The sequence below is a fragment of the Wolffia australiana genome, chromosome 12 (genome assembly GCF_029677425.1).
Source record: "Wolffia australiana isolate 7733 chromosome 12, ASM2967742v1".
Lineage (NCBI taxonomy): Eukaryota > Viridiplantae > Streptophyta > Magnoliopsida > Alismatales > Araceae > Wolffia > Wolffia australiana.
This window is the reverse complement of record NC_135846.1, coordinates 14,776,464-14,790,224: the sequence shown is the minus strand read 5'-3', so window position 1 is coordinate 14,790,224 and position 13,761 is coordinate 14,776,464. Positions and strand designations below refer to the sequence as shown.

Sequence of the window (13,761 nt, the reverse complement as noted above, 5' to 3'; positions counted from 1 at the left end):
GAGATGAGAGAATATGGGTACTCACTTCATTCAACCTGGTCCTCAAAAAGAAGATATAGATTCAAAAGTGCAAGGAGATAAGAGTACTTAATATAGGGTTTCTCAACAATAATGATTGGTAAATAATGTAGAGATTTAGAGGGAGAGAATGGACTGATAACCTGTCTAACTTTTATGCTATTTTTATGTTTGATAATAGAATCTGATCATTAGCTAACTTCCTTCCCCAATCAAAACAAGGGCTAGTACATTTCGCTCTAGCCAAGGCAATTTAGAAGAACTACATTCAAAATCAATGAAGAAAGAAACTAAAACTTAAATAAAATACCAAGGAGAGCTCTTCTACCTCCCTCTTATACGAGGATGAAAGTTGATCCAAGGAGAGCTCGCATCTAAGTGCAGACTGTGGTCGAGCATCCAATAATAAAAAAAGAGAGATAAAATTATGGATTTATACCTAGGTCTAGGGGTGAGACAATTCCATTTTTGCACCTAAGTATCCCTAAATTTACTTTATTTGGGGGGTTTCTCCTCGATCCATCCATACGGATGGAAAGAGGATAAATGAAGAACTAGACCTCAAAATTTTAGCTCAATCTGACGATTGGATCTTCAGATATTAACATTTCAATCTGGAGTAATCTAAGGCGATCTTTTTGGCCTTCTCTCTCCACAAAATTTGCAGAAAAAACTCTATGGTTTTGCAAAAATTTATTTGGATGGCGCTCTAGAAATATTTGGATATATGACCCTCAGCTCCTATTTCACCTGAAAAATTGTAAAAAAACCCTCTGTTCTTCCAAAACAAGTTAAAATACCAAATATTTAATAAAATAGGAGATTTATGCTCGCAAAAATGACAGAGAGCAGTTTTAAAGCCATTTTCTTCATGTTCTCCACTAAATAATTTCTAGAAAAACCCAGAAAAATCAGTAAAAATCTGAAAAATTCAGGAGAATATACTAAAGTTAAATTTATTTCATTTTTAACTATGACAACATGAAATTATTGTCATTTTAGTGAAAATATAAATGTAATATGTATGACATTAATATTTTAAATTGCATGTTCTCATTGACCACACAATCACCTTCTAATACATGTTGCTTTATTTGAACTGGGATAGTTTGGAATCTCATGGTTAGGTAGTCAGATTTCTAAGGACAACCATCCATCCATAGGTTTCTTTGGTATCCCAACTCTAAGGACCACTTGCATAATCTTAATATGAATCAACCTAATTATTGGGTATAATATCATTCAAAGATTCATGGCGATAAATTTGGTGAACTCTTTCCCCAAAGAGAACCACTATCTTTCTTTAGTGTCTCCACACTAATGGATACATGATTGTCCATAATCATCATACAAGAAAAGGTAGATAGTGTTAGTCTTTCCAAATATATAAATGTCTTCTCAATTTTCTTTCAACTAGAAATATTTAGAACATGTTTGAAGACAAATGATCATCATATTGTGATCTCATCATAATTCACTTTGACAGCGCTCGTTTTCATGAACTTCAATTTTAAGCACTACATATGCATTATTATGAATTTATTGTGTCAGTTTATATCAAAGAGATGTGGAATGTGAAATTGACTTGCAGGCCACATATATTTCTAATGCAAGATATATCTACAGGTATTTGAAAGGACTGAGGTCACTATGTATCTACTAACAAGGCTGTAAAGCATCAGGCCATTGATTTTATGTAACCAAATTTCCATATTTTACAAAATAACAATTGGAAATAATATTGAGCAAGATTAGGCAGAAGCAAATGACTCAGTTTTTTTGTCATTCCTTCCTAGTTATTCTAACTTTTCAAATTTGTTTTAGATTTATTTTTTTGATGTTCATAAGTAATGTTGATCATGTTAGATAGTTGCTTGTGATCAATTTTAAGAAGGCCATTATGAAGTTTACCCTTCCCATGTGTCACATATTTTCCCATGAAAAAATATGAATATTTGGTAAACTGTGATATTTTCCCTCTCCTTCTTTAACTCTCTCCACTTGTGTTCATTTTCCTTTGAGTGACTAATTTAAACTGCTCACTGTGTGGCAGTGTTTGACTGATTACCAAGATATAGTTTCAAAGCAAGACAGAAGTATGTAAAGTGTAGAGAGATGCCAAGAAAAATAGAAGCATCATCACTAAGTATTCATGCATTCTCTGTGGAGGGAGGAACTACCATGACTATTGAAGTTATTAAGGTTCTTGGTGAACAAGTGACATTTTTTCATTCCCATTACTGTCAAATAAAAGTTACCAACTATGTTCAATGATGATGAAGATTTTTCTGCAAGAAGACATATAATGGGAAGCCATATATCGAAATAAGGTGTTAAAGAAGAAATATCACAATTGATCAAGTGAAGAAAGTCAGAGTTAATTTCCTAAAATGATAATCTGACAACCTCAAGATGTTGCGCAAGGAGTGAGTGAGTTACTATTAAAAGTAAAATTTATCAGATGTTTTTCAGTTGAGGACATTTATTGAGGTGTGTGATATTTTCTCTCTCCCTCGTCAACTCTCTCACGTGTTTGTCCTCCTTTGTGAGACCACCTTGAGACTGCTCTTTGTGTGGTTGATGGGAGTGATTCCCAAACATTGGGTAGTAGCAAGGTTGAATTTTAGATTTCCCATATCTAATGTTGGATGATGATATATTTTGTCTTCTAAACCAACAGTAAAATGATGACGGAGAGAGGTAAGACACAATTTATAAATCCAAGCATTTTCCAGAGTCATAACGCATCAATCATTTGAGACTGTTCTATATTGTGATTCCACTTTAGCCAAGTTTGTTTTTCTAAACCAACAGTATAATGATGGTGGACAGGGGTTAGACACTTTTGTAAATCCAAGCTTTTTCTGGAGTCATAAGGCATCAATCATTTGAGAACGCTGTATATTGTGATTCCACTTTAGCTAGGCTTGTTTTGCTGAAAAATGTCTCGAGAACTTGAAAGTTTGTTCCCAAATCATAGAGAAATATATTTTGCTTGAGGAAATGAGAACATGAATCGATGGAGTACTAAGATTACTCTGGTTGGATAGGAAAATTCAGCAGGAGAATTTTGAAACTTGATGTGTTCTGGTAATTAGGAAACTCAAAATACTTTTACATAAAATGCGGCAGTGCCAATGCAAAAGAGTCTAAGCTTGGTGGACTGACAGTATGGTTCCACTAATGAGAGTAAAATAAGCAAAACTCATCTACTCTTGAAAAATGAGATTTTGTAAATTAGAATGATAAATGGGCACTCAATATACTGTTATATCAGATGCAGAAGTGCCAATGCAAACCAGTCAAGGCTTCTGTGTTGGATCCCATAAGTGGGCTTACACACCTTTTATTTTATATCTATGGTTAGTATTGAATCTGATTATTCCATCTAATGTGGTTTTATAAATTTTGAGATTAAGGCATTATTCATAATACTACAGTTGTAATAACCGGTACAGCTACATAACCGTAATGTATTTGTAATGCAATATGTCCAAGTGTGCCTATAAAAGGATGGTTGTGATCACCGGATTAGGCAGTAAGCGAGACCCTTCAGCCCCCATTTGCATCAGAGGAACCAGTCTCCACTGCTGTGATTCAGAAGACCCACTCCAATCCATCAAATAAAGATGGAATCCAGTACACCTCCATTGAGAATTATCTCTATCGTTGTGGGCTAACTCATCTACTCTATAAGAAAGGGACTGTCAAAATTATTATGATTACCCGGGATAGAAGAAAACAGGGAAATAAATATGCTAAATATGATTACCCGGGGAGAGAAGAAGGAAAAAAAACTAACTTTGAGAACCCAACTCAAGGAAGGGAGAGGGGGACAGACATCTCTACACACGGTTTCAGAGAGGTGACAGGAGGCAAATAAGGGCCAATCAGGTGCGGGTGTTATCGAGGTCAAGGGCGGTGGCGAGGTTCATGGGGGACATGTGTTCCGGGCCACCGTTTAGCATCTGATCAACGATCAAGCGGTTGGCACGCTCCGTCGGGTGGAAGGCGTCCCAGAAAACGAAGACGCTGCGGTCCGGGCAAAGGTTTGAAGCGATGGTGCACAGCCCCAGCCCGTTGAACGGGCCCTGCCCACAGCACGCTTCTCTGGACGTTGCAAACCCTGTCGATGGAAGTAGAAATAGTAAGAAGGTTAATTAAATAGATAGATAGATAGATAGATAGATAGATAGATAGATAGAAAGAAGAGAAAGATAGAGAGAGACAGAGAGAGAGATGTAAATACGTTCAGAAAAGGTAGAAGATGTAGAAGAAGAAGTAGAAGAAGAAGAAGAAGAAGAAGGAGAATAGAGATAGATGATGAGGACAGGCACGAACAGGAGTAGTGATTAAAGATCGTTGATCCTTATTTACTCTTTACCAATGAGTTGGTATTTATAGGCATTTCTATAACGGTTTATTTTTAAGTAGAGATAGTAAGAAGGTTAATTAAATAGATAGATAGATAGATAGATAGATAGATAGATAGATAGATAGAAAGAAAGAAGAGAAAGAAATAGAGAGACAGAGAGAGAGAGAGATGTAAATACGCCCAGAAAAGGTAGAAGAAGAAGAGGAACGAGAATAGAGATAGATGAGAAGGAGAGTCAAGAACAAGAGTAGAGATTAAATATCGTTGATCCTTCTTATTAACTCTTTACAAATGAGTTGGTATTTATAGGCATTTCTATAATGGTTTGTTTTTAAGTAGAGATAGTAAGAAGGTTAATTAAAAGATAGATAGATAGATAGATAGAGGAGAAAGATATATATAGAGAGAGAGAGTTGTCAGATGGGCGGAGAGAAAGATGGGTCAATAGGTGAAAGGGTGGATAAATTGATGGATACTTGGAGGAGAGATACACAGATGGAGAGTGTGATGGATGGATTGTTAATTAGTAGATGTAATAGATTGTTGGATAGTTGGATAGAGAGGGGGAACGAGAAAGATTGAAAGACAGAGAGATTTACCAGATAGCAAGATTCCTCTATTTCCGGAAGAGATAGTGAGTTAGAGAGAGAGAGAGAGAGAGAGAGAGAGAGTTGCCAGATGGGTGGAGAGAAAGATGGGCCAAATAATCGAAAGGATACATAGGAGGAGAGATACACAGATGGACAGTTCGATGGATGATTTGTTAGATTAGTAGACGGTTGGATAGTTGGATGGGGAGAGAGAACGAGAGAGATTGATACACTGAAATAGAGACACGAAGAGAAATTATGAGAGACTGAGAATTAGATAGCAACATAGACACAGGGCGAAAGAAAGAAATAGAAATGGTGGGTGGAGAGAGAGAACGCAACATTTTTCTATTTCTGGAAGAGAGAGTAAGAGAGAGAGTAGCCAGATGGGTGGAGAGAAAGATGGGTCAATAGGTGGAAGGGTAGATGCAAGGATGGATGCCTAGGAGGATACATGGATAGATAGATTGTTAGTTTTATAGAAGGATAGAAAGATTGTTGGATAAATAGATGGAAAGATGGGCAAACGTAAAGAACTATAAATCGACAATCAGATAGTAGATGCACTTATAGCTATTTTGGTGGTAGGTAATTCAGTAGATAGAACGTGATATAAGATAGGCAAGCAGCCGGAGAAATGTATATATAGATAGGGAAACAGGTGGAGAGATAGAGAGAGAGAGAGAGAGAGAGAGAGAGAGAGAGAGACTTCCGTATTCGGAATTCTCATGTTTCTAACTTTTAAGCGTGGGAGAGACGCTGATAATGATGGGTACCAGAGGAAGGGAGATGTTGGGTAAATTATGGTATCTTCTACGAGCAATCTATAAAAGGCCCACGAGAGCAAGATACAGAGAAATAAAGATGCTGAGTAAGTCGCGAATAGAAAAAGGAAGAATGCTATAGTGAGTGAGCAGGAGAAAGAGATAAGCCCGTCGTCTCGGTATTCGATTTAGTGTGAAATCTATAGCCTGCATTGGTTCCAGAACCCGGTGGTCCACGCGAGAAATAATGGAGTACAAGACAAGAGGGAGATAACTGTGTAGACAGTGAGACAGAAAAAAAGAAAAAGAAACGCTAGGTGGAGAGAGAGAGAGAGAGAGACGAAGAGATTAGCAACATGGACGCAGTAAGACACAGAAAGAGAGAGAGAGAGAGAGAGAGAGAGAGAGAGAGCGACATGCAAACAATGCCATAGAGAGATAAAATAAAGATAAAGGGAGACAGAGGGAGAACGAGAAGATGTATTGTCTGAAAAAGAGACGGAAATAAGAAAGAGAAGTTGGTATTGACTGACGGAAATAGAGAGACAATGCGGGAGAGAGAGATAAACATGCACGGAGACATACGCGAAAAGAAGCGAAATCGGGGAGAAAAATAGAAGGGGAGAGGAATTACCGAATCTCTCGGGCTCGGAGATGAACGTCATGTGCATGTTGAAGGCGTTGGCGGCAATGAAGACGTTAGAACCGAGCTCGCCGTTGAGATCATGGATGAGATTCACAAGCTGAGGATTGAACATGGCCGCGGCTTGCTGCAGATCGGAATCGCATTCGCCGGTGCTCCCTCTCAGGGCGAGCATTCCCGGCACGCAGCCCAACGGCCCCGTTCCCGTCACCATCACCTTCCGAGCCCCCAAGCTGTGCACATTCTGCCCAAGATAGCGAGTTTCAGACACAACGGCACTGAACGAACCTTCCGTTCGGTCATTTTCTACGAGGATTCCGCTCCGTTCCATCCCGTTCCCGTCTTAGGAGTCGGACGGGACGATAAAAACAGGCACTGAACAGAGTTCGCTGACGGCACGGAACGCAACGAGAGGTTTCCGTTTTGAGATCATGACGAGATCACTAATGACGGGTTGGATCACGTTCCGTTCCGTAGGATGACGATTACAACCGTCCAATAACCTGATAGAGCAGAGTTCGATGATGGAACAGGACGAGACGTGTGACGTTGACAAGTGACTATTGTTTTGTTGATGACTATCGTCATCAATTGGGTTTGGGCTTGGATACTGGGTTGATGCATAAATAGATGATGGATGATACATAAATAGATGACGGATGACGGATGATGGATGACGAATTTACCAAGAGGATCTTGCGGTACTCGGTGATGAGTAAGGAGACGTAGTCTGGGAGTTCAAATTGGCGAGAGCGGGCGGAGAAGGGGACGAGGAAGTAGTTGTTGACGAAGTCGTTGCCGCCGAGAGAGATGAGGACGAGGGCGTCGTTGACGAGTCGCTGCGCCGCCACCGGGCCGATGAGTGTGCTCAGCCTGTCCTGGTACTGCCTAAAGTTCTCCAGCTGCCGTCCAATTCTGATGATGTTCACCTGGATCCAGTATAGAGAGATAGACAGAGTCAATGATGGATGACGGATGACGGGAAGGTCGGGATGGATGACGGTATAGGTTAATTGGAGAGAGAAAGTGAATTTTAGAGAGGGAAGGATGTTCTGGCTTACGAATTGAACGCCAGTATCGTTGAGAATGCCGACGCCGGCCGAGGCGAAGTTGGCGCCGACGAGGAGGTTCTCGCCGTCCAGCTCAGGGCTGAGATATGGTAGAGTTGGCTCTGCCCCCAGCTTCTCACCTGCGAGAGAGAGAGAGAGAGAGAAAGAAGAGAGAGAAAGATTATGAGCGTCTGTGAGAGAAGTGAAAGAGGCTTAGTGAGTGTAACTGAGTGAAGAGTGAGTGAGTGAGAGAGAGAGAGAGAGTTGAAGATGTGGGGTTTGGAGAGGAGTGAGAGAGTGAAAAGAGAGAAGAAGAAAGTGTGAGAGAAATAGAAAGGGAAACTGAGATATAGAGTTAGACTTGTGATATCTCTGTGCAAGAAGCCTGAAGGAGAGAGAGGATGAGAGTGAGAAAAAGATCGAAGGTTTAGTGGGAGATATGGTAACATGGAGATAGAGATCCAGAGAGAGTTGTCACAAGTCTTTGAATGTAAGCCAGAAGAGGAGAGAGAGAGAAAGATAGGGAGCAGAAAGGGAAGAGATATGATGACAGGGAGACATGGGAGGTCTAGAGATATAGATCAAGAGAGATTAATCGTCAGACTTTGAGCAAGAAGCTTGAAAAAGAGAGAGAAAGAGAAGGTTGGGAGAGAGATATGATGACCGGGAGACAGGGTGACTAAATCAGGAACATACATAGAAATTGAGAGGGCCAGGAAGGAAGGAGAGACAGAGAAGTGAGAAAAACAGACAGAGGCAGGAGAGAGGAAGTGGTGCAGAGAGATACGTAGATAGATAGAAAGATAGATAGAAGTAGAGAGAGAGAGAGAGAGAGATTTCGGGAATTTGAGGACATTGGAGAAGCTGCTAGACGAAAGGAGAGATGGAAGTGTGAGAAGAACAGACAGAGAGGCAGGAGAGAGGAAGAGGTGCAGAGAGATACAGAGATGGATACATAGATAGTTGTAGAGAGAAGAGAGAGAGAGAGCGATTACTGATGATATCGGGAATGTTGAGGCCGTTAGAGAAGCGGCCAGATGCCATATGAGTGGCGGAGTCGATGCCGTAGGGATAAGCGTCAGCCCGGGCCGTGGTAACCAAGAAGTTGTTATTGCCATTGTCCACCAACGAGTCTCCGAACACGAAGAAGGCACGCCCCGCCTTCGCAGGAACGGCGAAGCTCGCCACGGCCAACACCACCGCCACCAGCGCGACGTTGAGCCACTTGGCGATGCCCATGGCCGACCAGAGAAAAAGAGAGAGAACGAGAGAAAGAAATCTCAGCCGAGAGCTAGAAGATGGTGGCAGAAGACACCAGAGTCTCGCTCTATATAGAGGCAGGGAAGGACATGCAGTCGGCTACATTTTTCACTGCAGATGGTAAAAAAATACCAACGAATTTCGCCCACTGAATTCAATTTACGGAGATTCGAGATCGGAAGAGCTCTGCAGACGCAATAACGCCAAGCTTTTCTTATGAGCTCGTTGGGGTTGAATCTCGAGCAGACGTGGAGCCATCTGTCGTTATCGAGCTCCGTTAATGGCGGTCTGATGAAACAAGGACCCGAAGGTTGCTTTCAAAGAGATACGCCCAAGTACGATAAACCAACGGCCCTAAGTAATATTCAAATTGGTTTCTTAATTCAACAAATCAAACACTCATTCATGTCGTTGTTGAGAAATTCTTTGCTAAACCAGCAAGTTAATGTACCAAACTTTGAGCATTCGAAGTTGATTAATAACTAGGAGAGTTAGTAGATGACATAATTCCCCTCACTGGTCGCTTTCTTGATCAGACTGTCTGGACATGGAATGCCCACTAAGGCTTTTCTCTCGGCACGTTTGGAAATGGCGGTGGCCGAAAGCCGATAGTGGAAGGTTAGTTTATTTTATATTTTTTATTTCTTACTCTTCTATAGTCATTAGTTACAACTCCTCCGGCGATTGAATGGGTGGGTACTTGCCAAGTGCCAAGTGAGGGGAGGCGGCAAGAGAAAGAGCTTACCTTCACGGAATCCACATAAGCTGCCGTCATTTATTACCCTGTCAGTCGGCGAAGAAGAGAGATAGAGAGGTAGACTCAAGATGGTCACACAGAACCTCAGGTTTGCTCTTTACTGCGGAGAAGGCGATAGATGGGGGACAACAAGGTTACGAGGGAGAGCTAGAAAGAGAGTGAGAGAGAGAGAGAGAGAGAGAAGGAGAGAGAGAGAGAGAGAGGTACATGTGCATGCAGTAAACACGATTGCTCACGCGAACCTCCCGGACACGCGGTGTCCCCTTCTCAACTCATTTTTCCAGCTATTTATTTTCCATGCGTCATCCACACCTCCATCATCGTCCTTCCTCTTTTTCTCTCCCTCTCTCTCTCTCCCTCCCTCTCTCTCCCTCTCTCTCTCCCTCTCTATCTCTCCTCTCTTTCTCTCCCTCTCTCTTTCACTCCCTCTCTTTCACTCCTCTCTCTCTCTCCCTCTCTCTTTCACTCCCTCTCTTTCACTCCTCTCTCTCTCTCCCTCTCTCTTTCACTCCCTCTCTCTGTCTCTGTCTCCCTCTCTCTCTCTCTCTCTCTCCCTCCCTCTTTCTTTCACTCTCTCTCTCACTCCTTAAGCTACTGCGAGCTGCCAAACGCGCAAGGGCCAGGGAGGGTTGAAAATAAAGAGAGAGAGAGAGAGAGAGACAAAGAGCGAGAAACAAGGAGAGAGAAACAAGGAGAGAGAAAAAAAGAGAAAGAGAGACAAAGAGAGAGCAACAAAGAGAGAGAAACAAGGAGAGAGAAAGAAAGACAAAGAGAAAGCAACAAAGAGAGGGAAACAAGGAGAGAGAAAGAAAGAGAGAGCAACAAAGAGAGAGCAACAAAGAGAGAGCAACAAGGAGAGAGAAATAAAGAAAGAAAGACAAAGAGAGAGAAAGACAAAGAGAGAGAGAGGGAGAGATCGAAATGAGGGATAGAGGGAAACAGAGAGAGAGAGGGGGGAAAACAGAGGGAGAGAGAGAGAGAGTGTAGGTTACCCAGCGACAATTTCACACCTAGCTTCACCCTCCACCTCCTTCGCATTATTTACTTGGGCGGTCACCCCCGCCCTCTATCATTTACTCTCCCAGCCCTACCGCATTTACGCTGCTCACATGCTCTCTCTCTCTCCCCCCCCCTCTCTTCTAGTTTCTACAGCGCTCTTCCGGGCATTCGATGCCACAGAGGCCACAGGAAAGAAAGCCATAAACCCTTAATTTTGCCAACTTGACCAAAGGCCGAGCGAGTTACAGCTCCGCGTGGGTTCTTCGTCAACCTCCCTCGACGCGTTGAACGGCCTCAAATAGAGATAGATCGGTAGCGACAACCCTGGGCAGTATTAATTCCAGCCAGCTGGGTTAATCAGAACCACCGCCATCCACCCCTTCCTTCTCTTACTGTATGTTCATCGCTATTCACTTCTTTCTCGATCTAAACTTGGGCCGTCAAATTTTCTTCAACTGATAACTAGCCTCATGTTTTCTTAATCCTTGAACGGTTTTCCGGAGGCCCTGCCAGCGGATGAACCGATCGCATTGATTTTTTTTGCAGCCCCAGAGTTAATTATCAGTGGAGACAGAGAGAAATATAGAAGCTGAACAGCTTTTACCTCCGTTGGTAGATATGGAGAGAAGAGTATAGAAGGTTAATTATCGCTTTCTCCTGTTTAGCCCGGTCATCCGTTTTATCTTTTCCTTTGGTTTCTCAGCTGTCGCATCCATATCCATTTCTTTATCTTTTTTTCCTGAGAATGTTGTCTGCCCAGTCTGTTTCGTTTCTGCTGTGTCATTCCTATACTTATCTTTGTTTTTCTCTTTATCTCTATTACTATGACTATTAAATCTCTAAATATATATGTCATTACCTGTATATGTCCGCCTACGGATATATCGATATCTTTTATTTGAAGTGCCATGTATTGGTATCAACATTGTCTTACTGTGCATCGAGCAGGACATCTATATCTGTAGATATAGATGATTATAGAAATATTGATAGATACCTATTTAGAGATTCAATAAAATAGTAAAGAGACAGAAAGAAATAGACGTGTAGGTGTGACACAGCAGAAACATATCTACATCTTTATATAGCATTTATATAAATATATATCTATATATCTTTATCAATATCGATTAACTTTCAAGATGAATTGATGGTGAAATGATCGACAAAATAGACTCAAAATCTCGTGCTCACCAGTGTGGGAGTTCGAGTCCTCTTCAAGGAATAATATTGATATGCTTATTGAATGAGTAATTCAATAACAGAACTCAGATCCAACCGATATTTCACCCAACAGCTTATGTCACAAGCTGACAACTCCCATGCACTACCTATGTTCCTGCTCCTGAAGGCACCCCTTTCTTTCAATAAGATTCACATCATGTCAAGTCCTAGGTCCTTGTAAGATCCTTCAGTTTGCATCGAATTGAATCGCATACTTCCCTGCTTGTGTAGGCCCGTAAATTCCTTTGAGTTTCATTCTTATTAATGTACTTCCCATGTAGATTTTTTTTACAGTCTGCTGAAGACGTAGAACTCCCCTCTAGTTATCCTAAAAATAACCTTCTTATTTTCAGCCTATTTGGAAAGATCTCAAAAATATAGAACTGGAAAAAACATATTCTCTTTTTCTAGTTCTAAGAGTTTATAAGAAATGAGAAGAGGGGTTTTTAAGATTTCAAAAGATCAAACAAAATGAGATAACAAAACAGCTCTAGAAATAAGAAAATAATGAAAGAACTTGAATAAATAATAAACTAAGTTTCTTATTTTGATTTGGGAGGTGAAATTATATGGAAAAAAAATAGGAAAGATTTCATATAGATCTATATCTATATTAAAGATCCATATGTGTGATCTCTTTTAGTAAATGGATACAATTAAACTGACTTTTAAACCCATGATCATTATATCTGATGAACCGGAATTTGGGGTTAATTAGGTAATTTAAGATTTATGATTTTTAACACAATATTTATATTTTTCCGTATCAAGCACAAAGTAAGTAAGATTCAAATCCGGAAGGATGAAGTATTTTAAAAATTAAATGTTTTATTTGAATTCTTATATTTTTAGGAATTAAATCTAGTTTATTAAAATCAATTTAATGGAAAATTTTAAAAAATGCGCCTTATTTATTCAAATTTAATATAATAATTTTAGTAATTTTGTGGAAATTTATAGTAAGAAATAATAAGTAATTCTAATTAAATTTCCTTAACTGGTGCTTTGGTAGTGTCGATAAAATGGTGGATCATAGTGAGCAGTGTGAATGGAGGGAGTGTAGTGTAATTATGTTATCATCTCATATTGTGGCGAGATGGCATAGATCTGCACCAATGACAGGTAGAGTGGGGTGACCAATGTGGTCTTACCACTACAGATAGGAATAGATATAGACAAGGGGTATGCAAAAATAAGTGATATAGTTGAGGTCGTGTATGTGACGGTGAAAAACCAAGGTTATCCTATAGGATAATAACATTATAAAAGGATGTTATAATGAGTCTGAAAGATATCAAAGATATTGCTACCCTCTTCATCACGAGCCAAGCAGTATTTTTTTCAGGACTCCTGATCAAAGCCCACTTTTTCATTTACTCCTGAAATTCAAAAATGGACCCAACCAAGATTTTGAATAATAAAATCACTATGCTAATTGTAATTAGGAAAAATATCTAATGTTTATTTTTTAAATAGATGAATCCATTTACATATATGAGACCATGATTAGATATAAGAGAAAAAGATGGAATTACCCTTCACATTTTAGCTCAAAATTTATTCAGGGTCGTCGGATATTGCATTTTGAAGTTAAAGTTGGGTATTGAAGCAATTTTTGTAGAATTTATGTTTCATCCTCTATCTCCATCATGGATTTCTATCATGGCAAAGAATATATATTTTTAAAATATTCTACATCTAAAATTAAGCTTCAATCATGTATTGACATGTGTCCTCAATTTTTTCAAAAAATGTGAATTACTAGACTAAAATTGGTGCATTCATTCATGTACTGACATGTGCTCCTTGAAATTGCTAAAAAATGGCCAATTATTAGTATGGAAATTTGGGCTTGAGCCACCCACCCACTTAAATTCTGTCACATGTGCTTAAAAAGGTAAAAAAGTAAAACGGTTTGATGTCCTTTGTATTTTCCCATGCATAAATTATGGTGTGCCATGTGTCCCTAAGTCAGATCAAATTTATCGTGATTTTAGTCCCCTATTTTTTATTTTGGCTGAGCATCCTTTATATAAAAGTTGTAACTAATACAAAGAGGTATGCATCATGATCATTGGATGC

General features: G+C 40.0%; 1 protein-coding gene and 1 long non-coding RNA gene across 2 annotated transcripts; one reads left to right on the top strand and one right to left on the bottom strand.

The window, feature by feature from the left end:
- Positions 1-3,764: 3,764 nt before the first annotated feature.
- LOC144710138 (GDSL esterase/lipase LTL1-like) lies at positions 3,765-8,749 on the bottom strand. Its single transcript, XM_078583813.1, has 5 exons — positions 8,435-8,749; positions 7,452-7,579; positions 7,077-7,319; positions 6,382-6,634; positions 3,765-4,144 (listed from the first exon to the last, which is right to left on the bottom strand). Exons 1-5 carry the CDS (start codon positions 8,676-8,678, stop codon positions 3,909-3,911), a joined length of 1,104 nt encoding a protein of 367 aa, XP_078439939.1. The 5' UTR covers positions 8,679-8,749; the 3' UTR covers positions 3,765-3,908.
- A 1,357-nt stretch (positions 8,750-10,106) lies between these two features.
- LOC144710372 (uncharacterized) lies at positions 10,107-11,299 on the top strand. Its single transcript, XR_013583272.1, has 2 exons — positions 10,107-10,849; positions 10,969-11,299. It is a non-coding gene; the product is annotated as an uncharacterized LOC144710372 (long non-coding RNA).
- Positions 11,300-13,761: the final 2,462 nt, after the last annotated feature.